Source organism: Hippocampus zosterae, chromosome 8 (genome assembly GCF_025434085.1).
Source record: "Hippocampus zosterae strain Florida chromosome 8, ASM2543408v3, whole genome shotgun sequence".
Taxonomy (NCBI): Eukaryota; Metazoa; Chordata; class Actinopteri; order Syngnathiformes; family Syngnathidae; genus Hippocampus; species Hippocampus zosterae.
In genome coordinates, this window is record NC_067458.1 from 8,832,601 (window position 1) to 8,858,747 (window position 26,147).

At 40.6% G+C, this 26,147-nt stretch overlaps 1 protein-coding gene and 1 long non-coding RNA gene across 4 annotated transcripts; both read right to left on the bottom strand.

Annotated features, from left to right (window-relative positions):
* Positions 1-43: 43 nt before the first annotated feature.
* Positions 44-25,903, bottom strand: ptprc (protein tyrosine phosphatase receptor type C). Of its 3 annotated transcripts, none has more exons than XM_052073900.1 (32): positions 25,770-25,903; positions 25,412-25,611; positions 25,225-25,312; positions 18,327-18,341; positions 16,610-16,726; positions 15,829-15,861; positions 15,455-15,709; positions 15,120-15,347; positions 14,926-15,045; positions 13,116-13,241; positions 12,848-13,009; positions 12,362-12,511; positions 9,820-10,028; positions 9,660-9,720; positions 9,123-9,231; positions 8,912-8,949; positions 8,190-8,281; positions 8,008-8,098; positions 7,841-7,917; positions 7,657-7,693; positions 7,465-7,562; positions 6,967-7,092; positions 6,717-6,871; positions 4,902-5,037; positions 4,164-4,313; positions 3,931-4,021; positions 3,483-3,616; positions 2,553-2,687; positions 2,364-2,480; positions 2,125-2,285; positions 1,518-1,653; positions 44-556 (listed from the first exon to the last, which is right to left on the bottom strand). In XM_052073900.1, exons 3-32 carry the CDS (start codon positions 25,286-25,288, stop codon positions 311-313), a joined length of 3,669 nt encoding a protein of 1,222 aa, XP_051929860.1. In that variant the 5' UTR covers positions 25,289-25,312; positions 25,412-25,611; positions 25,770-25,903; the 3' UTR covers positions 44-310. The 3 variants fall into 3 exon arrangements, with proteins under 3 accessions (XP_051929860.1, XP_051929862.1, XP_051929861.1); XM_052073902.1 differs by having other exon boundaries at positions 12,362-12,501; positions 12,844-13,009; XM_052073901.1 differs by having other exon boundaries at positions 25,225-25,343.
* On the bottom strand, positions 23,940-25,217 carry LOC127605999 (uncharacterized). Its single transcript, XR_007963704.1, has 2 exons — positions 24,887-25,217; positions 23,940-24,832 (listed from the first exon to the last, which is right to left on the bottom strand). It is a non-coding gene; the product is annotated as an uncharacterized LOC127605999 (long non-coding RNA).
* Positions 25,904-26,147: the final 244 nt, after the last annotated feature.

Here is a 26,147-nt window from a genome sequence, read left to right on the forward strand (position 1 = left end):
GTAAAAGTGATATGTGGCCCGGTGACATTTTTATCATCTTCCACAAGCTTAAGAAAAGCATTCCAAAAGTAAAAGATGCAGAAACCTGAACAAAATAATGTGTTGTCCGTATTGCTTGCTCACATAACTTGGAAAGATCCCCAATAAATGGAAGGTTTCGAGGCCTCAAAAACAACATCTAGCTTGGTTCCAAATATGATTTGCAGACCACAGGGGAGCATCCCATGGAAGCGCACGTGGGTGCAAATGAACGTGCAACCCCTCAGACCTCCAGAGTGACACCGTGCGTCTCCGTGAGGCCGCCGGATAATTATTCGGCCTCCTTTTTATCCTCTTGCCCTCCCTGGGGCACCACAGGGTCACTCTTTGCAGCCTCTTGCTGGCCCATCTCGGTATCGCTGATTACGTCTGCAGTCTTCTCTTCCGTTTCCTGCCCTGTTAATGTTTCATTGACCAATTGGACAGAGTCCGCTTCTGAGGCGTGAACTGCTTTCATCCCTCCGTTCTGGACAGGATAGACCCCATCCAGTGCATCATACAAGAACCGGTACTGGTCCTGTCAAAAAGCACACAATGGTTTAAAAGGAGGCAGACAAATATAGAGATACAATATATCGCTGAGCATTAGAAAATTCACGCACGGGAGTCTGTTTTGCTTTTTCGTCAGCTCAAGTCAACATTAGTCACAAACGAAGATCACAGTGTACACTCTTAAGTCAGCTGTGTTGAGCATTTATGTCTGGAGACTCACCTTCCGTGGCACACACAGTAATCTGTGCATGTCCACCATGCCTCAAGGTAATTGTGACACCATTATTGGTTGTTTCATTCACCGGTTAACAATCTTTTAAATCTATAGCAATTAAAACTCATTCACTCCCAAAGACGTTTTTAAATGTCTTTTCAGACTTGGTCCAGAATTGGTTGGAACTGAATGAGTTAAGAGCGCTTCCAAAAAAAAGCAATGATGACACTCTTCACGATGGACACTGTTCACAATTGAATGATCTTGTAGTTGTTTTACTTTGTTACATACACTTATTTTTCCAATTGTATTTATGATTAACATGTTACTTAAAACATCAGTTTTCGATGTTGCTTTGTACTGCCCAGCTGATTTTAGGTACATTTTTAGTGTTGGCGATCACGGGACACATATTGGAAGAAAAACAGCCATTTATTTACACACGAACACAATCAAACTTATGGTTGACTCCGAGTCTTAAATTAACCTATGAGCCTGATGTGCTGGCCACTCTCTCAGTCTTATTTCCAAAAAGCATTCTATTCAATTAACGCGCGTAATGTACTAAATATGAAATAGCGTGCCATGTTTCGTGTGTTTGTCAGCAAGACTCTCCTATGGTGTAAATGTAACCTGGGTTGCTTCCCCACAATGACTTTGGGAGTCAAAGCGCAATATGCTGAAAAGGAATGACTTGACGGTGGATTCACGTTCAAGTTGAGCAACCGCGTTATCAGCAAATCCACACTCTGAACACACTTGTAGTTCTTACCAGACTTGCAATCATGCCCTGCCGGTCCTTGCGCAAGGTTCGGCTCACGTTGAAAACATCGACAACCTTTTCATTCTCAGCGCTGTCGAGCAGGCTCCACAGAGCACAGAAAACACCACAACGGGACGAGCCATCACTAAGGAGAAACATCACACGCAGACGCACGCACACACAAATTGCTCATCACTTCACAGCATGAAACACAGTAGACTTTGACGAACCTACTGATGATATGTTGTAACAAATGTTTTTCTATATTTCAAACCAGTGGCGCAAACCAAGTTTTATATTGATCCTTTCTGACATCTTTTTACCATTTCCAGTTATAGCAATGTGTTTTATTATATATATTTTTTAAGCGCCACCTGTCAGCAGCCTTGATACTACTACTACTACTACTTGATACTACTTCCATATTTGTGTTTTAACCCTTTCAGGGACAACGGTTACTCCAGTGGACAGGCTTATCATGTGATCAGATCACAGGGTGCATGAAAGGGTTAATAATAAATGGATACTATGTGGTGTTCATGTTAAATAAACCGCCTTCAATGTCATGCAAGTCCATGATCGACAGGTGATGCTACTTCCCTGCACGGTTGATTACCTGCAGTGGACCACAACTGGGGGGCCTCTTTGGGCTTTGCCACAGTCACAATTATGCTTGACCTCTTTAATCATGTCCGTCAGATCTTGGGGATTCTCCAGCAGCTCTCTATTGACCCACTTGAGGAACTGGACGTGTTTCACCAGGCGACTCTCTTTCCTCTGTTCACCAAAGAATTAGGAGGAAATTAAATACTGAGTGAGAGTGGATGTAAACGGAGTGAATGAAGGTTGCGGCACCTTGATGTGATTAATCAGCATGTCACGCTTGATCGTATTGGGAGACGCGTCTGTTGATGTCACCTCCACCTCAATATCCCCAAAGGTGCTTTTCTCCTTTTCCCAGTACGCAGACTCCTATGGACAAGCAAGCAAAACCTCATTTGATATGGCGAATACATGTTGGAGTCTGATTATTATTTGAAATACCTTTTCATCAGCACTGGCCCCTGACAGCATGACAATGGTGGACACTTTCTTCTGGTAAACCATCAACCAAAAGTCACCGACAGTGTTCGCTATAGGAGTCTGTGCTGTAATGAAGCTGTGTGGACCCCAGTAGCCCTGTGTGCGCAGAGAAAACATCAAATCTCTCTATTGGTGGCTATCAGGGATCTTCACTGAAAATGTCATACAGGCCCAGTTCAGAAAAGGTGCAATTGAGGAACAAATATTTTTACCACAACAGACTGTTAAATAAAATAAAAGATGGAATTTGATCGTATTCTCCCTTATACTAATTGTTGATTTGCAGGCTGAACCGAAGATAAACCATGCTTTAAATCAGTGGTTCTTAACCTTTGTTCGATCGAAACCCAGGGGTTCGGTGAGTCGGTCTCAGGGGTTCGACGGAGCCTCTGCCATGGAGGGTAAGACACACGCGACGCAACACGTAGATTTGTTATGACATGCCCGCTTGGCCATCACTGGCTGATATTGCTTGTCCAATCAGTGCTGGAGGAAATTTAGTTCGTAGTCAACGTGTGACTGTCGTGATAGTAGTCGAACAATAATAATAATAATTTTAAAAAGTATACTTATCTCTTGAGATTTTATTGACTTTTTTTGACTTTGTCATAAATGTGGGTTTTTTTTTTTTAATGTCTTGCATTTAAAAAAAAAATATGTATATTTTTCACTCATGAAGGGTTCGGTGAATGTGCATATTAAATGTTTGGGTTCGGTACCTCCAAAAAGGCTAAGAACTACTGCTTTAAATTTCAAAGGTTAATTTTGCCTTCAGGGCGCCATGGCAGACGACTGGTTAGCATGTCGGTCACACAGTCACAAACGACACACCAGGAATGGTAGTTACTGTAACTTCCGGCAAACATAAATAAATAAATAAATAATACACACGTGAATGCTGGAGGCGTTGATGTATTTAGTGGACTCGGAATCGTCTTCACTATCAGATGATGCTTCCTCATGACCTTCATCATGGTCGCTATCCTGACTCGACCCCTCATATAACAAGACTCTGTTGTAATCATCTGAAGGTTGACACATACGACATGATTTGAACGCTTTTTTTTTAACATTCAAATTTAAATCACAATGGACAAAGGAAATGGGACACTTTCCAAATATGGGGGAACTGTTTGGCCAAGAGCTCTATTTTTTTCCTGCTCAAGTAAAACAGAAATTGTGAGCTAGGAGGCCCTCTCTTGGGTCCAACATCAGTGACCTCTGACAAACACATTCCAACAGCTTGCAGAAAATCTTTGCAGAAGTCTTCTTTTACTCTTTTCAAAGTTACCCAATGCCTTTGTCCGTATTGTGTGTGAAAAGTGGTTGTCATATTTACAGGGGATGACAGAGGAACAGCGATTCTTCTGTTTGTTTTCCTCAGTGATCCCAGCGTTGGATGTCTTCCAATTGTAGTAGTTAGGAAGTCTCTGAGTATTACAAGACAGTATTTCACATTTATTTTTAGAATTGTATTTTTAGAATTTGTCGTACGTTTAAAAATAAGGAACGGGAAAGGAAAGGGATTGAAATGGTAACTTCAATAAGAATAGAGAAAAAAAAATGCCATACGTCAAACTCATACTCCAGTAACGTTGGTTCATTGTCAGAGTTGTTCTGTTTCAGTATGCTCAGTGAACTATGGAGTTCTGACAGTGAGATTTCTGTTTCTCCAAACTGGTTGTGCTCCAACAGGGCCTGGTGAATCAGGATGTATTGGGCCTGTGGAGAGAAACAACCACACGGCACTTGCTTGTACAATCATATGATACGAACATGAGCCTACCTATGCAATTGATAAGCTTCTTGAACGAATAAAATGAAAAGAATTCTGATGGAATGAGTGCAGCAGCTTCTAGACTCATCTTTTATTAAATTTACAAAGTGGCGGCTGGTTGGGGAACACTGTGTTATCATACCAAATGCTAGCTAGCATGTTAGTTCTCCGTTGAAATTAGCACACTACCAACTGTCTGTTCGGGCACAAGATTAGCATGCGACATGTTAGCATACTCACAGTTAACATTAAAAACTGTTTTGAATTTTCATTTTGTCATGGGTGAGTGTTAAATTTGTTTTCTGACTCCCAGCAAACCTGTCACAAAGACGTACAGGTTAGTAATAAGTAGCCACGTTTAAAATACATGTACCGGCTGGAAGTTTTTCTTTCTTTCTTTTTTTTTTTGCTTGCTCTGTTTATGACATTTCTGGATATAAAATATCACTTTGATATTATTGCTGTTTATGGATAAATATGGGATTAGTGTTTGTGTGTGTGTGTGTGTGTGTGTGTGTGTGTGTGTAGTTTACCTCCACTTGAACCATGAAACATCTTTGTTTGCGGAGTTTGAAAACATATCCATAGATGTCCACTTTGCTCTCGGCCTCCAGACACTCCATCATGGCGTCAATGCTGATGTAGGTGCCTGTCCTGCCCACTCCGGCGCTAAACAAGGACAAAATGTGTTGCTGTTTGTCGAGCAAAATCACTTCAAGATGAGTTCAGTGGCAATCAAACGGAGGACGTGGCTGAATGAGAAACTGGACTTCCAATTAAATAATGAAAATAATATCTGCATCGTCCTCCTGTCTTGTCGTATCACTTCAAATGTTCAAAAAACAAATCATTTCCAGTGTCAAAGTCAACATGGTGGAATTTGACACTGAAACAAAATCTGGAAATATATGCCTTTAAAGTTGCACAAAATTCTCACGAGACTCCCGCTCAGTGTACATTTGAGGAATTTACTGCGCCTGGGGTTTGCTCTTTCTTTGGCTTTGGTGTGACGCCACCATAAAAAGTGAAGAATACATTTTCTTCATTTTTAAAGCAATTTTTTTTTTTTATCTCAATTCGAATGTTTAAAAATAGCTCATAATGCTTAATCGATTCAGAACGTTCTGAGTGATTCTCCCGCCCTTCTCATGTGGTGGATAATTCCTTTCTTCTTACTGCACATTGGCAGATTCGAGTGAAACAAAACAAACAAACAAACAAAAAGGATCAAAATTAGAACAGCAGCAGGAGCCAAACGCTCTTGCCAGTTGCAGTTGCACAATCAGGGAGGATGCACGTAGAGATGAAGTGGAGAGTGGGACCAGTAACACTTTTCATCTTGAAGATTTGCGTATTCTGCATCAGGGAGTAAGTATATAAGCGATCAAAACTATAGTAAATATTGATTAATTTTCTTCACAATCACAGTACAATTGTCGAGATGATTCACTTATCAGTAACCCACAACAAGTATGTTAAGGACTTTATCTAGCTCTGGAAATTAGAGATTTGTAATTTTTTTCAAATCAAATGTACACATTTTAGTTGATGACTTTGCAGCACATGGATATGGAGTGACTGGGTTTTTGCTTGGGCCTCCAAATGGTTGAACACCCCCTGAACAAATGCATGAGTGCATGAAAGTCATAAACAAACACATGCGTGCAGCATTTGCGTCAAAGACAAAGGAACTGGAACTTATGAGTGCGTGTGAAAAGAAGGAAAGCACAACAGGAAAAAAAAGGTCTGTTGAGTTAATCAGAGACATTTGAAAGGGACTGGTCAGTGCTCACGCACAATCATCGTGTGCTTGAGGCCACTCATTGAAATACTGCACAGTATTGAAAGACTGAAAAATACGGTCACGAGTGAGGCTTTTCTTTGTTATCGTTATCAATGCATTTATAACGCAATAAATGCGAGACCAGTAAAACTTTACATTCATTGTAATTCGGATGAATGATTTTGCAGATTCTTCTTTGTGACTACTGCATTTGAGGCTAATTATTCATTTACAGATACTTTACTCATTGAAACATATTTCATTGTTATGTTTGACTGAGTGAAGCACTTCGATCATCTTTTATTAGTTACCTAACATGATTCTTTGCACTATAAAGGGCTATGTCTGCATCTTGGCGTCTTACAAAGTGAGGGGATCAATTTGATATGATGAGAGTGCTGACTAAAAAGCAGTCAAATTTGTTAAGCCGCTATTTGGGTAAAAGGTCAACAAAAACAAAGTCATGGCTTTGAATTGCCTCTTAGTATTTATTCAGGCAAGACAATCAATCCATTTGTAATAATCAAGATGTTAAACTCGAACACCTCCATAGAATTGGACCTACCTGCAGTGGATGACAATGGGCCCGCTGAAAACATTTTTAAAGGAGTTCACACGGCGTCTGAGTTTCAGGAGGAGGTGTGGCTCCTCGGGGACGCCGTGGTCAGGCCAACTGATGAATTGGATGTGGGTCACCTCTCTCTCAGTGTTTTCTTTCCTCTGGGCACACGAAATGACACGCAGTACACGACGCATTAGCAACGCACTGCAGCAATAACAGACTTTTTTTTTTTTTTTTTATACAGCAGACTTACATTGGTCAGGTTAAGACGGCGGATGGAATAATCAGGGAAGTGATCCTCTGAGTTGAGCTCGACACCAAACTCCTCAAACATCTCTGTCTCCTGGTCAAAAGAGGGCCAATACTGCACACACTTGTTCTGCAACACAACATAAAAACTGATGAAAACACTTGCAAACACACCATCATAATCACTTGATGTCTGTGGCGGGCCTTTGGGGGCGGGGGGCACATATATATTTTTTTTCACATTCACCCTGGTGCACAATTTCTAATCTTCAATGAACCTGCACCCAAGTTTTTGGGAGGAAGCCGGTGCACCCAGAAAAAAGCCACGCAAAAAGCCCATAGAAGAACATGCAAACACCACACAGGGTGGTCGATGTCGCCTTCCAAATCTCGATCGGCAGTGAGGCAGACGCGCTAACTACTCGGTCACCATTGGCGATATTTTCTATGAGCAATCCAAAATGGATGATGCTTGACTTTTAAGGTTGTATTTTCTTCTTACCTTGTTTCCCTCTTCACAGCGTGTCACCATGACAATGATAGAAGACCGCTGATCCCAGATCATCCTCCAGAAATCACACACAGTTTCTTCTTTTGGGCCTGTAAATCACACAGACATTCACACGCATGCCCACACTTAAAAAAATACATGAGGGATAATAAGGCGAGTGTATGACAGGAAGCATTGTGGTACCTTGAGCTGCAATGTACTTCTTGGATTCCTTGTAGCCCTGCACAGAAGGAGCAAACAGCAACAAGTTGAGCCTTAACTTTTTTTTTTTCCCCCCCAAAAACGCGCAACATCAACTGCAAGAGCTACATGCAGCTCAACTTTAGTACAAGTAGTATGTACAGTATACACTGTATGTTTTCCATACATCAATGAAGCTGGCGTTGATGTAGTCGCATCCTGCCGCTCCGTTTCCCGTGTTCAGCTGGACTCGGTTGTAATCGTCTGTTCAAGTAAGCAAATGTTTGACCGCGCAGGAGAAAATTGTAGTGTGTAGTTGCTTTTTTGGCTGCAAGGCACCAAGCGACTACATACATGGTAGGATGTCGACATAACGGTTCTTGGGGAAGTTGCAGTTTTTCTTGGCCTCTCTCACCGTGTAACGAGTGAAAATTTTGGGGATGCTCTGAAAGCAAAAAGTTATTTTTCATTGTTTGCCTCCCCTCATATATCATGAATGCACCAAAGGATAAGCTCAAAATACAAAAGAATGCAACCTGAAACTCAGCCAGAAAAAGGCGGCCCTCATCAGCCAGTTTGCTTTTATATGCTTCCAGCAAGATGTTGGCGTCAATTGGCTCCACAGAAGCTGTACAAGAACAAACCACGGCGCAACAGAGACACACGTCAAAACAGGACCGCTATACTTTATTTTATATTTGCAGTACAATGAGTCAAGGTGCATTCATCCAGTACGGAAGGGAGTGTACTGTGATTGGCATAAAACCGACATTTCCCATTGTCTCTTATTTGCAGAGTCATAGTTATAAAATAACACTGATTCACTCATTTTCCGATCACAAGGGTCGCGGGGGATGCCGGAGACTATCCCAGCCATCTTCGGGCAGTAGGCGGGGGAAACCCTGAACCGGTTGCCAGCCACTCGCAGGGCACACAGAGACCAACATCCTTTTGCACTCACAGTCACAATTTTGAGTGTTCAATCAGCCTGCCCTGCATGTTTTTGGAATGTGGGAGGAAACCCGCGTACCCGGATAAAACCCACGCAGGCCGAGGGAGAACATGGAAACTCCACACAGGAAGGGCGGAGCCGGGATCGAACCCACGACCTCTGCATATGGGCTGACGTGCTAACCACTGGACCAACGGGCGTACATTGTGCATTCAACTCACTTGTAGTGTCATATAAACTCTTGAGAGCACAGCACTTAATCTAGGACATTAAAATACAAATTTCTGTTGTATTCCGTGGACTCACTTGCATTGGGGATTAGAAGAATGTTTTCACTCATGTCTCTGCAAACAAACACCAAGATCACATGACCACAGTTACACTGTTTCTTCCTCAAGAGCAATTTGAATTCACATTTATCGACACTGTCTCTGGAAATACTGTGCATTGCCGAGTAAAAGAATTCAACACAAGAACGATATGATGAGGACATAATCATGCCGTAAAATATGCTTACCGGAATCGTTGGCGTTTCACTAAATAGATTTTGTAGATGACCACAAGGAGCGCCACAGATGTGAAAATGATGAGGAAGACAAGAAACCCTGTCAGGGCTTTGTCGTTGTCTGCCAAAGGACAGGACAACAGTATATCAGCTATTTTATAGTGTGTGGGTACATATGTATGTATGTATGTATATATATATATATATATATATATATATATATATATATATATATATATATATATATATAGAGAGAGAGAGAGAGAGAGAGAGAGAGAGAGAGAGAGAGAGAGAGAGAGAGAGAGAGAGAGAGAGAGAGAGAGAGAGAGAGAGAGAGAGAGAGAGAGAGAGAGAGAGAGAGAGAGAGAGAGAGAGAGAGAGAGAGAGAGAGAGAGAGAGAGAGAGAGAGAGAGAGAGAGAGAGAGAGAGAGAGAGAGAGAGAGAGAGAGAGAGAGAGAGAGAGAGAGAGAGAGAGAGAGAGAGAGAGAGAGAGAGAGAGAGAGAGAGAGAGAGAGAGACACACACACACACAGAAAAAAAAAAACCTACAATGAGTGCTGAGAGATTCTGCCCAGACAAAACTGGAGAAGTCCTGGTTGGATGCAAATATCTGAAACAGCAGAACATTATTTTGACAGCAATTACGTTCCGAATCAAAAAGTAAGAGGGGAAGTAAAAGCCACATTTCAAACAAATTGGATGTACGCACCTCCACTCGGTAGGTTGTAGAGTAGCTCAGATCTTGGAAGAGGAATTTGCAGTTGGTTTTATTTTGTCTTTGTACAACTGTCTTATCCTGATAAAGTATTGCGTTGAGTTTCTTCTTGGGTCCATTAAACTTATTTGAATGTTCACACTTCACTTCGATTATATTGTTGTTTACAACAACTGCATGCAGGTTGGTGATGCCTTCTGGAACTGTGAGGGGGGGGGAAAAGTGTACAGTATGATCATTTAGCATTTTTTACATTTTTTTTTTTGTTTTACAGCTTAGGCTATCAATATTTCAGGGGCAGCTAATGAAGACGTTCTTGACTGAGTATTGCTGTGGCAACAGACCTATTACAGATTTCTGATGGCGCTGATGGATTATGGGTATGGGAATTTCTTCGGCATGGAACTTTGAATGGGGCTCAATGTAGAAAGCTACCATCTGGACTACTTCAACTGCTGAAAAGTCGATGTTTTTGATTTCATCGATTCTAAAACTGTGTCGTTTGATACACCATGCACTGACCACCAACTGCAGGGAGACAACAGTTAAAATGAATGAAAAATTTCATGACCTTTGTGCAATGACTAGGACGTCTGTGCGACGCCGGGATATGGCGATAACACAGGTCGGAAATAATGCATACAGGCGCATATTGTTGTGAAATGTGTTTATAGCGTACCCATGACAGATTCCTGACTTAATTGGTGAGAAAATTCATGTTTCTTGTAAATCGCTAGCTTTGTAATGCATTGCATCTCCCAACCCTGCCAGCAAAACACAAATAGGCTGAATAAATAAATGTATTGTTTTGTCTTGTTTCTGTTGGGCTTATCATACATCCTGACTCTCATTCGTTTCGCTGTCCGGTAGCTTTCTTAGCCTCTGTCTGTTCCCGGGCTTCCTGATCATTCATTCATTCATTCATCTTCCGAGCCGCTTGATCCTCACGAGGGTCGCGGAGGGTGCTGGAGCCTATCCCAGCTGTCTTCGGGCAGTAGGCGGGGGACACCCTGAATCGGTTGCCAGCCAATCGCAGGGCACACAGAAACGAACAACCATCCGCACTCACACCTAGGGACAATTTAGAGCGTCCAATCAGCCTGCCATGCATGTTTTTGGAATGTGGGAGGAAACCGGAGCACCCGGAGAAAACCCACGCAGGCCCAGGGGCAACATGCAAATTCCACACAGGGAGGTCGGAGCTGGAATCGAACCCGGTACCTCTGCACTGTGAAGCCGATGTGCTAACCACTGGACTACCGGGCCGCCCTCTTCCTGATCAGTTTCAAGATATTCACAAAATAAATGTCGTCAAGAAATGTACAATTTTAGCCCTTTTTGGGGGGGGGAGGGTGGTAGGAGAAGAATCAAGAGAGGTCGATAATTATTTGTGTTCAAAGGCTTAAATCTTTTTCATCAGTTCCTGCGAGCATTAAGATGGAGAGTTAGGCACACACCGATGTACTATCGTTCAAAAGCGCTTGTCGTTGGGTGACCTCTTGATTTTCACCCAAGCACCAATGAGATTTGCAAGTGGCTCATTTGGCCACTCATTACCGCTAGATGACAATTTTGGAGTTGCTGTAAGACAGGGCTGGCCAACCAGTCAGAGAAAAAAAAACATTTTTTTTCCCTGTATTACTGTACTGCAAATAGCCACATACACATGGGCATCCGCACACACACACACACACACACACACACACACACACACACACACACACACACACACACACACACACACACACACACACACACACAAACACACACAAACACATGCATGCACGCACCCCCTCACCCCCCCGTGCGCACCCCCATTTCCTCCTCCCACCCCTTGTGGTCGACTTGGGACCAGTCCCTGCCTTGACTTCAGAGGTAATTCGCTGACTAGCTTAGCGCCGTTGTTTGCGCTTAAGTGGTGATTCGGTCATCTGATTGGTTGCCCTCTATGTCAATCAAGTAACAGGATTGATGATAGGCTGACGTAGTACGTTCTAGGTATTTAGCACCGTTGTTTGAATGACATTGCCACCACCGAGGCGTTTTCAACGCTTGTCGTGTGAAAGCGCGGGAGCCGCATTGAACCAGCCAAAGAGGCGCATGCGGTTGGCGAGCCACGGGTTGGCCACCCCTGCTGTAAGACATGAGGAAAAGCGGCAGTGGTGTCATGTGTGTTGAGTGTACAGTCACTCTCTGGGTGAAGTTGTTTTATGTTTGGGGGGGCCGGGCCAGTTAAACTACTGACACTCATGACTATTATAAGTCAAAGGTTTTCATGGCACGTGACCATAGACCACGTGATGATCCCTTTCTGCCAAAATATCTTTGTTTTCTTTTGTGGATGTGTTTTTTTTTTTTTTTTGTCCTCGTAACTGGTACTCGTTAGTGGCAGGATGGACCTTCAAGACGGCTTTTGTATGTTGGAAGGAAATATAGAAAGGAAGCAAAAAGAGAGGCAAAGACAAAAGAGAGAAATGAGAAGAAATGAAAGAAAATGAACACAATTATTGGACATCAAAGAGCAATGAATGATTACCCCCGATGGCAGTTGTGAAGTTTTGTTTCTTTGCTTGTCCAAGAGACTGATTCCCGTACATGGGATGGATTTCACATGTATAGTTGGTGTATGGATCCAAGCCCTCAAAGGTACAACCAATGTGTGTCTCATTTTGTTTGCTTGCCATATCTGAGGGGAAAAAAATACATCAATTTCCACACAATGTAATTACAACAGGCCAACGACATTAACATCCTCATTAATAGACACTTTTAAGTCTTACAGAAGGAGGACTTGTTGTCAATTTGTCTTACTTGCAATCCAAAAAGAGAAACATTTGTGCTCTCTCTCCTCTCTCTGTACAAGTTGTTACTCGAGACATAATCCTCTGACTTGACATTTATGTCGTCGGCATGATAGGTATGCAAAGACGACACAGTCAAGACTAGCAAATGATTTGAAAGTTTTGGTTTGTCATCAAGCATATTCCTCTCCTGAACACCAGAGGGCATCTCGCTTACTTACCAGATGCTGCTTTACTGTTTTCCGTTTGAGACACACATGTGCATTCATATGTTAGCTGATTTAGTCCGGATATGACATCTGCACAATTCACACTTGTTGCCGTCCATGCCAGTACGACAGATGTATTAGTATTGCTGGTCGCTACAGTTTGGATTTCAAGATCTGTGGATGCACAAGTATCCACCTTGAAACCTGCTCGGCATATGTGTACGTAATACCTTCAACAGTACAAGTTGTCTCGAATTCACTGCGGCCGATTTCAACGCACCGCAGTCAATCCTGACAGAAAGTGGTGGCAGGTTTGCTTTGATGACATCAAACTCCCAGATCTGACCAGTACAGTTGTAGTCTGTGAAGGGTTCCAGATCAGACACGTTCTTGGGGATTTTACCATCTGAAAAGACATCAAACATCTCACAATCATGCCACATTGATTTTCTACAATTCTTATCCAATCGGGATCCTGGAAGGGGCCGGAGCCTGCAGCCTGTTTTGATGTTTATTTTTTATTCGTTTGAGTTTCATTATCCGACTTTCATGTGTAACACTTTGATTGAGTCACTGAGTACACCTGTTTCATATTCTCGAAAAAGGTTTGTGAACCGCTGTTTGAGTGTCTTGCATTGCGTACGATAAGCTTGAATAATATTATTATGAATAAAACCTGTTCTTTATTCAATCAAACTACACAACTTTATTTTAATGTTGCTTAGTGGTCCTTGAACAGCTTTTTATTTATTTTATTTTATTTTATTATTATTATTATTATTTTTGGGTGGTAAAAGGTTTGAGAACACTGATCTAGTTCTTTGTTAAATGTTGGGCTCACACTCAAATTTGGATTCCCTCACAATGCAGTTTTCATTCAAATTCATGAGAATGTATGTTCAGATTTTTGAGTGGTACTGATGGGCAGTAGCAACGTGACAAGTAGCGACATTATCTGTTTAACTCATTTCTCTGTTGCATGGTCGTAACGTCCTTGTTTTCAACATCAAATAACTTTTCGAAGGATTTAGTTTTCCGGCTAATTAAGCTGTTATAGCAACGCTGTAAAATAGGGAAACAAACCCCTCCCCTCGCAAAAAACAATTTGGATGCTGAGTCAGAAAAAAAATGCAGTTATGCCTTGAGTAGACAATAAAATGAATGAAAATGATGTTACTGTATTCCAGCACCAGAAATATTTCTGTAACGTCTGTTACATAACAGTAATATAACAAGTTAAACAACTTGGTCATCACAAGTTTTTGCTTCCATGCCCGTTGAAATTTTGATGCTTCTGGTATGCGCTTTCTTGGCCATCAAGGGCAGTATAATACAAAATGCATGACGCACAAAAAAAGGGACTTTCAGAAGTGATCTGGTTCACGAAAATAAACTACGGTACTTGTAAAACTCATACTTTGGAACCTCAACTGGAAATGGCAAGAGAAAAAGCTTCAAGCAAGTGAGTGGCCTCTGTTGCTTTTTGTGAAGTTTACTGCGACTACTTGGTGCCCAAGAGAAATTGTTTCTCTCAACTCAACACAAAAAATTGCCTGAATTGGCTGGCAACTTAAAAAATCGGGCCACTCGAGCTACCACTGAACACACTTCCTTTGGAGATACAAGATCAGAAATTATTCCGCCGTGGGCCATGCAGAGTCAAACAGAAAATTTAGTTTTGGCTGACAAACTGTCAAAGCAACATCATAATCTTGCACAACTTTTTGGGGATTCAGGTATTAGAATGTGTATAGAGCCATATGCCAGTTGTATAATCTTATGAGGTTCAATACAACAGCTGCACCCAAAACGTTTGCAAAAGTGTTAATGTTCAGTTTTGTTTGATACTGTCAATAAATCGATCCATTTTTCATTTCGTGGGGCTAAATAAGCTAAAGAAAATATTAGATAAACAGCAACTGCTATATGAATCTAATGACAATGGCAACTGGACTGCTCTGTCCGGTTACGATTGCCATTGCGATTGCTTTTGATTCGACCCATCAGAAAGAAATGACCCGGATGAATGAGAAGATCCACAAGCACACACTGACAATGTTTACGTCACCCTTTCTAGCTTTTCCACTTACCTAGACAAGAGTAAACAACGGTGAGATTGGAGCATCGGGGCGGTAACTCTGCTGTGATTTCTGCAGGAAGGCCCGGCGAAACATTCTGTGGGATTACATTTGAAAATCCAGGGAGGAAATCTGCGGAATAAAACAACCATACAGATCAATTGGCTGTGACATACTTTTGCAAAGGCAGTATAGTTAAAACTTACCCGCACTGATGAACTCTCTTCGCGTGAAGGAAGAATTTCGACTTGCACAAGTGAAAGTTGTCGTGAGATTAGAGCAAATGGCAGCGTAGGCCGGTCTGATGCACAAATTATTGTCACATTGCTCCAAGTGAGCATGATTTGGAAGTGACAGTGACGTGCTGATATTCCAGTTAGTGGAGAGTGAAAGACAACTAGTCTTACATCTGCCAAAAGTGATGTCATCTTGGCCTAAAATATACATGCCATGCTCAGATGTGTTTTGACCAATACAATAAGTGCGTGAAATTTAGTTGAAGATACAATTCCGTCAAAGAGCGGAAGGTCGTTTTACTCACTCATGTCTCTTGTTAAGGTCTTCCGAGTACCACTGCTGAAGTTACAAGTTACAATGTTGCCATCACTGGCGGGATATTGCACTTGGTGGTCATATGCAGTGCATGGCTTGAGTTTCAGGACGTCGACCTGTGTCTCATTATAGTTTTTTTTCAGTGGCACGCCATCTTCGGTCAAAATGATTGTGTACATGCCAGTGAAAGAGCGGCTGATGTTGAACCTGAAGCCATACTTGATGGGTGTCACAGTGTAGGAGCCTGCAGAACACAAACAAACGTGTTCAATGTTTGTGACTGTGACCACTTTCGTTAGTCATTTACAAAAAATAAATACATAAATAAATAACAATTCAATGAATGAGTAAAGTGGTACTCACACTGAATGGGTATCATTGCTGGTGGATAATTTTCTGTGTTGTTTTGGGAGAGAACAAGGAAAATATTAGATGTGTGAAAATACCCCCAATCACCTCCCTCCTAAGGAATCACTGCAATAACTGCATCACAGTCGATTTGTGAAAAAAAGAATTGCCAGTTTAATCTATTACGAAAAGAATCATGTTAATAAATATTTGCACCCGTAGTCTGCAACTGACATGTACATGAAGCTGAACCTGAAGCCCCGAAGTTTAGTTCTTTGCATTCATCAGTAGCCAAGAAGGAGCTCCGTTTGAAAAAAGGTTGCTGGGTCAATCATGGATTCATTTTGTTTGATCCATTAAAAAGTCTAAATCAACAACAATAATAAGTTAAAAAAAACATAATCATAACAACTACTTAGCATTCAAGTTTCATGCTAAATGAATTTTATCCGATTATTTTATTTTTCCATAGAATAATCGAGTCTAAAAAAAAAAAAAAAAATCGATAGTGGCAGCCCAAGAGAACATCAATTCAAGGATTCCCAAACATCCTCCGCTTAAAAAACCCAAAACTGGGCTGGCTGGCAGTGACTGACTTCATGCCATGGGATCGACCGACACCCACTTTGCGAACTACTGGCCGATCATGAACTGGTAAACGGCTAGAAAATGTGAACAATTTTATTCATTTTTATCAACCCCTGATCAAAGTACAGAACGGGGATTTTTTTTCCCAAATAATTGCGGATTAGTCACATGAAATTACGGTACGGTTAACTATTCGGAAAAATCTCACCATTTGGAGTAGTCTCCTCATTAGAGATCTGAGGGAAGTTTGTGGGAAAGACAGTTGAGCTGCTGTTTGAAATCTTCGCGTCTGTGGTTTCCTTTGCGGAGCTCGCTGAGGTAGGAGCTGAAGAAGCGAGAACACACTGTTGTCATACATGCTTCAATGCACACATTGAAAGTCTTCATTCAGACACAGTGAACAATGCATGACACTGGATCGGGTGATCAAAGTGAGGAGATACAGGTGGGCGTGGATATTAATGTCAGTCTTGATTTCTTTGAAACGTTCCTTGGATTGGATACTGTGCAACATCCAACGACGAATAAGTGGGTGCCCAAATTCAAATTGCTTTGTGATTTACTGTAAATGGCAGCATGTCAAAGCATTTAATGAAGCATGTTTCGTTCATTGTCAAAGCTCCGGGTTCATATCTGGCCTCAGTCCTTCCAGGGTGGCGATTGTATGTTCTCACCATGATTGCATGGGGTTCCTCCCACATTCTAAAAACAGCTTCTTCATCTCATTGAAGACTGTAAAATGTCCAAATGCGTAAATGTGAGTTTGAATGGCTGTTTACCCCGATTCTTACTCAAAGTGAGCTGGGATAGGCTCCAGCACATCCGTGACCCTTATGAAGAGAGGTGCGAAACAAGATGGGTGGAGCAGATACAAATCATCAACAGTTACTTTTTACACTGTTGTGGCAATTGAATGTTCTAACATCACAAAAACAAAACACTATCATCTGTCTACTACTACATCTGTCTATTTAAACGTTATGCTGTTTATGTTTATAGGCGTTGCGTGGCCGACTGATTCGAACATCTGCCTTACAGTGCAGAGGTCATTGGTTCAAATCTGGGCTCCTTCCTGTGTGCCGTTTGCATGTTCTCCCCGTGCATGCGTGGGTTCTCTCCGGGTAATCTGTTTTTTTCTGCCACATTCCAAAAACATGCATGGGAATTGATCACAGTGTGTCCCAATTTGTGATTGTGACGACCAGCTCAGGGTGTACCCCAGCTACTGCCCAAAGACAGCTGGAATGGGCTCCAGCACACCTGTGAGCCTGGTGAGGAGAAGTGGTTTGGATAATGGGTGCTATGGGGTTATGGAATTGAAATGTACCAACGTCAGCTATGTGAAAGACTATACTACAAATCACTACATTTTCACAATACATTGCCATACAGATGTATTTCTTTATGGATGCTTATACAGTATATGGATATAGGATATTTTTAGACGATAGATATCTGTGTGGAGTTTGCATGTTCTCCCCGGGCCTGCGTTGGTTTTCTCCGGGTACTCCGGTTTCCTCCCACATTCCAAAAACATGCATGGCAGGCTGGTTGACCACTCTAAAATTGTCCCTAGGTGTGAGTGCGAGCGTGGATGGTTGTTCATCTCTGGGTGCCCTGCGATTGGCTGGCAACCGGTTCAGGGTGTCACCTGCCTACTGCCCGAAGACAGCTGGGATAGACCCCAGCACACCCTGCAACCCTTGTGAGGATAAGTGGAACGGAAAATGGATGGATATAATAGTTAATATCATTCATGGGAAAATTAATTTAAACAAAATCAAGGTTAGACTTCATCCTGGATGGATTGTGTTGGAAGTCTGAAGGATGATGAATTACTTCAAACGTCAGTCTGGTAGCCCTTTGCCATGTTTGCCAATATGAACAATTGTGTTGTGTGCAATTAACAATCAATTGTCACTCACCTATTCTGCTTTGACCTGCAATTAGAAACAGAAGAGAAAATGGATCATTATATGAAAAGGAAAGATTATTTACTGTACATGTGACTACATACCGGTAATCACAAGGCACAACTGTAGTAGTAGTTGTTGTTGTTTGTTTGTTTGTTTGTTTATTGAACATATTAAACACAATACAACAACAAATTGACAAAAGTGAAGGCAAGCAAAAATTATCAAAAGGAAAAGAAAAAAACAGTCATCATCACAATTCAATGTTCAAAGGAATAGGAAGAAGGAAGAAACTTATCTAGTCCTACCCCTTGTTATGTAGCAACGTATGAGGTGAGTTTTTCAATACAAAAATAAAGGAAAAAAATCAACATATCTTCAAATGCTTTTATCCTTATGTGTACTGTACGTATCTATCTTTTCAGCTCTTGGTTTGTATATACATACTCACTCTTGCATAACTTTATATCCATGTTTTCATATTCACAATAAATACTACATTTCATACATTTCATTAATACATTTAATAAGTTGATCAATGTAATTCAGATGTATTACTATATGTTATAGATATATCAAATTTATCAGCTTCACTCTGATTTGTGTAGTTTTTTTTTTGTACTAATCTTTTGAATTTGTTTTTACACTCGACAAGCGATTTACTCATTTTCAGGTCCATTTCGAAATTATTCCACAGATTGACACCCATTACTGATACACTCCTTTGCTTGATGTTTGTTCTTGTTTTGGATTTTTTGTATTGGTTAGTACCCCTTAAATTATAACAACTTTCTCAAATTTCAAAGAGCTTCTGGATGTTTTGGCAAAGGAGGTTATTATGTATTTTGATTTGATAAATAGTGGATTTGTGGGTTCTGTATATTAAGATCTATTGATTATTCTGATTGTTTTTTTTGTAGTTTTAAAACAGGGAGTGTGTTTGTTTTGCAAGCGTTTCCCCATATTTCCACACAGTAGGACATATATGAAAGTAATAATGAGTAGTATAATGTGTACAAAGATCTTTTATTTAACACATCCTTAGTGTTGTGGAGGATCCCTATACTTTTGGATATATTTATTTTAACGTTGTCTATGTGTGGCTTCCAGGATAGTTTAGTAAACTATTACTAATCCAAGAAACTTCTTTTCATAAACCCGTTCTATTTCAATTGAGTTTACCTTTATTTTAACTTGGTGTTTGATTGGTCTTGTGCCAAAAACAACTAACTTAGATTTTTTTCAAATTTAGTGATAATTTTATTCCTGTCGAACCAGTTTTTTAATTTGTTTAATACATTTTCCACAGTTTTCAGGAGCTGTTTCATATTTTCTCCAGAGCAGTAGAAAGTTGTATCATCAGCAAATAGGAGGCATTAGAATTGTTTTGAGACACTACAGATATCATTTATATGTAAGATGGATAGTTTTGGTCCAAGCACAGACCCCTGAGGAACTCCATGGGTAATCTTTAGTAGGTTAGATTTTTTTTTATTGTTGAACTGCATATACTGATATGTGTTTTCTAAATAACTTTCAATCCATTTATATGCTATGCCTTTAATAGCATATCTCTCTAATTTATTCAATAATATACTACGATCTATTGTATCAAAAGCTTTTTTTAGATCTAGAAAAATCCCCAAAATAAATGCGTTGTTGTCTATGTTAGTGGCTATTGCTTCCACAAGCTCCATTACTACCATTGAGGTAGTCCGTTTTTCTCTGAAGCCATATTGATTTTCACTTAATAACACATATTTATGTATGAAGTTATCAAGTCTGAAAGAAAATAGTTTTCTAATATTTTTGAGAATTGTGGTAGTAGTGATATTGGTCTATGATTTGTAAATAAGTGTAGTTCTCCACTTTTAAAAATTGACTTTTGCTGTTTTCATTTTTGATGGAAAAATACCAGCTTTAAATGAGAGGTTGCATATGTATGTAAAAGGTCGCACTATGAATTCTATAATCTGTTTTACTATCGTCATATCAATATTAAAGCAATCAGTTGACTATTTATTTTTAAATGTTTTTACAATATTTAATGTTTCATTATGATTCACAGCAGTAAGAAACATTGTAGAAGAGTTTCCCCATGTATTTATCTACCGGTATTTTAAAAGAATTTATTGGATCAGGAATTTGGTTACACATGCATATAAGATTTGTGTCAAATACAGTCATACAGTTTTGATTGACACAGTCAGATGCTTTCGGTTTTAAAAACATTTGGGTTGTGTCTCTAATGCCGTGATCAGTCAGTGTTTGGCTTATCAAAATACACAAAGAAAACTACAACCCAAATGTCAAGAGTGGATGTAACTTCATGGGAAGAGAACAGATGAAGTGCAGCATGAGCTTGTTGCTACGACACGACACAGCAAGGCCTCATTTCCTGCTTTGCATTGACACCAGCCGCTTCTCTCACATTTGGTTTCACTCAAGAAAGAACACCGGCATTATTTGATTTTTGATTTTATTTGATTTCATTTTTTTAATGATTGCAGGAGCTTAGAATTACTACAACCAGAATGTGAAAAAAATTCACTTGAGTGCCAATGTGATAAAACACTGGCACTGTAGTGAATTTAAAAAATATATATTTTCTTGATCGTAAAATACTACAGACAATGAAGTTGAAATCCAGTTGTTCACCACGGCTGGCCTCAAGAGTTAAAACAAGAACAAGAACAAGAGTTCGGCTAATGTCTGCGTTGTTTTCAGAGTGCACATCAGAATGAAAGCAAGTTGATGAGGCGAACAATGACAGTGATAGTCAGGATGTGGTTTAGTGCACTCTGTTTCTCCGGGTGGAGTGGGGGGGTGATGCATGAGACTTGCATGACATTTCACCACTACACACACGCACACACGCAGCCTTGAACGGAGGTGGTATCTATGGAAGGTTTGAGAGATTCCATTTCATGATGCATCAAGAGAAAATACGACGCAGTGTGACAAACAACTGTTTTGTGATGAACAGAAGCCAAATTACTGCCTGGCGCCAGAATCCACCTCGAACAGAGTTTGTCTCATCCAATTTGCCCCTGAATCATCCAACATGTGTCGCGGTGACTGTAGCTATACGCATCCCAAACTGCTTTATATGCGCAGCGGGTCTCGCATTTCTGACTAAACTTCTTCATTTTGCGCTTCCCCTTTTTCTGGACTTTTTCCTCAAGTCGCTTGCTTGCGTTTTCGCGTTTGTACGTTTGGCCCGCGCTGCTCTAATCAGCCAGGAAATGAAGACGAGTCACAATGAAATGTGGAAGAGGTCAACTTTGTATTTTGGACTTGATTCGAGAGCATCGACCAATGCAATAAAATGCACGTTGAGTAATTGTTTACATTACACAGTAGATGTTACGCTACTATTCATACTTTTGACAGTACTTGGGGAGTCAACTAATTTTAGTTGTTGAAATAATTGGTCTATCCAATAACATTGCACGAGTAATTTTCCAAGCACCGCGCATTGACTTGATTTTATTCACATCAAATCAAATTTGACATTTGAATATTTACCACCACAAGGTCAACTTGAAGTTTCCTACGCAACACGTGAACGAGAGGTACCATAAAGCTACTTCAGAACTTATTAATCGGGGGAGGGAGAGGTCAAGACCTTTAAATGAATACGAAGGTAAACAAATTTAATCGAGAGCCACAAAAAAAAAAAAAACAACAACAAAGAAATCCCTACATACAATACATTGCAGGCAAACCAAAACAAACAGGACGTTGATCCCAGTCAAGATTCAAACAATTTATAGAAACCTCGTTACCTACCTTCTTCAAATTGAAAGCCAGTACTGCTGTTCTAAAAGTTTTATTTTAAACCTACATTTCGAATTCCTTGGATAGGTAATTGAAGAAGTAGTGAATCATCATCATCCTTTTGTGTATGGTTATTAAAGGCAAAAAAAAAAAAACCCAGCCCCGATTATCGCTGGCTTAAGCAACGATGCAAGTTCATTTGAGTTCAAACCTTCCTCAAATGAGGTTATGTTTTCGCAACATTTTGATGTTGTATTTATTTATTTTTTTTCATTCATCTTCCGTACCGCTTGATCCTCACTAGGGTTGCGGGGGGTGCTGGAGCCCATCCCAGCCGTCTCCGGGCAGTAGGCGGGGGACACCCTGAATCGGTTGCCAGCCAATCGCAGGGCACACAGAAACAACCAACCATTCGCACTCACACTCACACCTAGGGACAATTTAGAGTGTTCAATCAGCCTGCCACGCATGGTTTTTTTTGGAATGTGGGAGGAAACCGGAGCACCCGGAGAAAACCCACGCAGGCCCGGGGAGAACATGCAAACTCCACACAGGGAGGCCGGAGCTGGAATCGAACCCGGTACCTCTGCACTGTGAAGCCGACGTGCTAACCACTTGGCTACCGGGCCGCCTGTATTTATTTTTATTTTTATTTATTATGTATTTAGTAATCAAACCTGAAACGCTTTGTAAATAAATAGTTAATTTTAACTGCTTAAGGCAAGTGTGTTTCATTTGAATTACCGTATTGGCCCGAATATAAGACTGCCCTGTTTATAAGACGACCCCCTCTTTTTCCAAGACTCAAGTTTGAAAAAAGACTTTATGAACACCAAATTAATTTGTATACAGAAAATAATTACAGTACATCTGAAACAAATGATTAGAACAATATATTTGAGAGAAAAAAGCATGTTGTTTTGCCTCATTCAAATCTTAATATCTTAATCTATCAATTGTTTGAAGACTCTGCCTCATTTATCACCATCATCTTGAAGTTTACATCATAACTTTTCCACAACTGCCGGTTAACCTGGCCGATTATTTTCTTCTCTTTTCTTTCTTACCGCTATTTTTTATTTTTTCTTCTTCGTGCTATCGCTATTTTTATTTTTATTCTTCGTGACAGAGGTTCGCTTTGGCCTGGGGAATCAAGTTCAGCATTCGCTTCAATTATATCTGGCGCCATCTAGCGTCGTGAATGGGTATAACGTCGGGACCCCGAATATAAACGACCCCCACTTTTTCAGTCTTATTTCAATGCAAAAAACACCGTCATTATATTCGGGCCAATACGGTACATCGAGACAGAAATGATTCCGGATTTGAATTAAACTTTCTGTTAACCCTTCCAGGGACAGTGGTTACTACAGTGGACAGCTTACAATGTTATCAGGTTACAGGGTGCATGAAAGTGTTAAGAATCTTGATTTGAATTGTTCACACATGCTTGTGGAAAATATTTAGGCCGTGGCAGGGGTCAACACAATCCATAAGTATCCAGACTGTGAATCTGACATGGCATCGCTTTGGAAGTTCAAGTGTGACTTTGGCTAAATATTACTCTTGAGCAGTGGTTCTTAGCCTAGTTTCGATCAAACCCTTGGTGTTTGGTGAATCAGTCTCAAGGGTTCAACGGAGCCTCTGCAATGGAGGGTAAGACACACCCGGCTCAACATGTCAATTAGTTATGACCCTCCCGCTTGGCCATCACTGGCTGGTTCATTTTGTGCAAGATTAAAAAACGTACAATTTATACTTATACTAATTGTGTTGACTTTTTTTCAGTTTTTAATAAATGTGTTTTTTTAATGTCTTGAATTTGTTAAAAAAATAAATAATAATAATTATGTTTTTATTTTACACGAATAACGGGTTCGGTGAATGTGCATATGAACTGGTTGGGTTCAGTACCTCTAACAAGGCTAAGAACCACTGCCCTAGAAATATACTGTATACTTACAGTATGTTCCCAGTACCAACAAGGTACAGCTACAAAAGAAAGTCAATTCTTAACCATTAATTCATGCATCATTGTACTTTGTGGTTTTGGTTTCCCTCAGAGGGCCATCATGACTATGAAATTCACATGTGTCCAAATGTCCAACACATTATTATGAATACACAATTGCCCTGACATTTGATTATTATATTTCTTCAAAACAAATGTCATTTGAATTCAGAAGTCATGAAAAATAGTGACAGCCAAATGTAAACGCTATTTTCAAGAATTCTCATACGTTTTTTTTCTGCCAAAACGAAAAGAAGAAATGAATTTCTCGAGCAACGTGACGTGGACACACTCGGTTTGCTTTCAGTGAGTCCCCAGGCCTTGATTTTGATACAGGCAAGCTTGAATATTTCTCAGCTGACACGAGGAGGTACACCAGAGAGTGACCAGCACTTGCTTGACAGATCTTTGATTTACTCCAATTACTGCCTCCAACTAATGTGACAGACATTTATCAAGCCTTCACCGCATTCTATATGCGCACTTGTATGGGCGTTGAAGCCCAAAACTATATTGTCTTAAAATAATTTAACGTTAGTTTAAATACTGGGTATTACTGCCTGATTATATATTAAAGACCTCAAGTGAAATATAATCTATAGAAGTAAAAGGAAAGTGTAATAAAGGTTAAAAATGTGGATGGACCTGCCCGTGTATGTCATTTATATCCTGACAGTCTCCAAAGATTGAATTTACAGGAACAACCCCAAAATATCTCCATCACCTCCTGCACACGCACACACACACACACACACACACACAGACACACACACACACACACACACACACGCAAACGCACACGCACGAGTGCGCACCCAGCACCACACAAAGCAGAACAGAAACAGAATGTTGTGCTAAACGTTTCTCTTTCCCACCAGCAGCCTTTGATTGAACACGTTTTATAGCCTGAGGGGCACGCAAAGCTGTCACTTGTTCATGTTTGCGGGTCGAAATGTTTGCGGCACGTCAACTGTGCTCTCGCAACAATTTTCATTTTTCAAAAAGACTCCGTATGAACTAAAGAGCAACATTTTGGAGGAACAACTTTACGTTTGTCAAAGACAGAAAGCCCACCGATCCAACCACTCCTCCTCTGATGCCAAAGCAATGGTTACTTACAGGAGGCCGGAGAGATGATAGCAGCCCACAGCAGCAGGGTCCAGAGACCACAATGACCTTCCATGTGTGCCGCCAAACACCGGGTCACCTAGTGAGAACCAACCAGCCAGATGTCCATTCTGTTGTTCCACAAGCAATTTGAAAGTCAACATCAGGAGGGAAATAAGACATTATTTAAGCCACTTACGTTTGGTGACTTATCTATTGACGCAGCTTCCTGGACTTGTTCCCCAACGCCAAAAATGTCGCCTCTGCCCTCAATTCAAGCGAGAGTGATGTCACGCCGAACGAAGCTGCCTTTACCTTAACGTTGGGTGACAGGAAGCTTCATTTCACCACCGTCACCAAGAAAAGGAAGTCGTCGCATCGAGCATGTGTGAAAACCACCTGACAGAAAAAAAAAAAGACATCACTTGCTTGCCAATTTTGAAAACGGATGTCTTTGTATAAATATATATGTCACACACACACATTTATACAAAATATGAAAATAACAAAAGACATTCTCCATGTTCTGGAGACCCAAAATAAAAGGACGTGTTGACTCACATGTATTCATGTCCACCCCGTGCCAGTGGTGGAAATCAAATCTTTTAGCAGAATAATTCCAAATGTGACAAACAGAAGTGAAACACATCTTCAAGGTCCTCTTCTTTCTGACTCCGCCCTCGTTCACTACACACATGCTAATATCACCTCCTGTCCACATTATGGTCAGATCGAGACAAACAACGGTCAAAGGCTGCAGGAGAGATTGGAACTATATTTATCTTAACACTTTATGCTCACACACCTTTATTTGTTGTATTGAATGATGGGCCCAAAGTGACGTTTTTCTTCCTGCTTGAACAGCTTTTATTGCACTTTTTTATTTCCCACAACTGAAGTCATATTAAGTTTAGTTTACTGAAAACAGATGGGTG

Excerpts from the sequence above, each read along its gene's own strand:
- ptprc (XM_052073900.1), bottom strand. The coding sequence starts at position 25,288 with ATGGAAGGTCATTGTGGTCTCTGGACCCTGCTGCTGTGGGCTGCTATC. Across the intron at positions 12,512-12,847 it reads AAACAGTAAAGCAGCATCTG|ATATGGCAAGCAAACAAAAT; the intron begins GTAAGTAAGCGA and ends TTTTCCCCTCAG. Across the intron at positions 7,093-7,464 it reads GCTGTGAAGAGGGAAACAAG|AACAAGTGTGTGCAGTATTG; the intron begins GTAAGAAGAAAA and ends GTTGTGTTGCAG.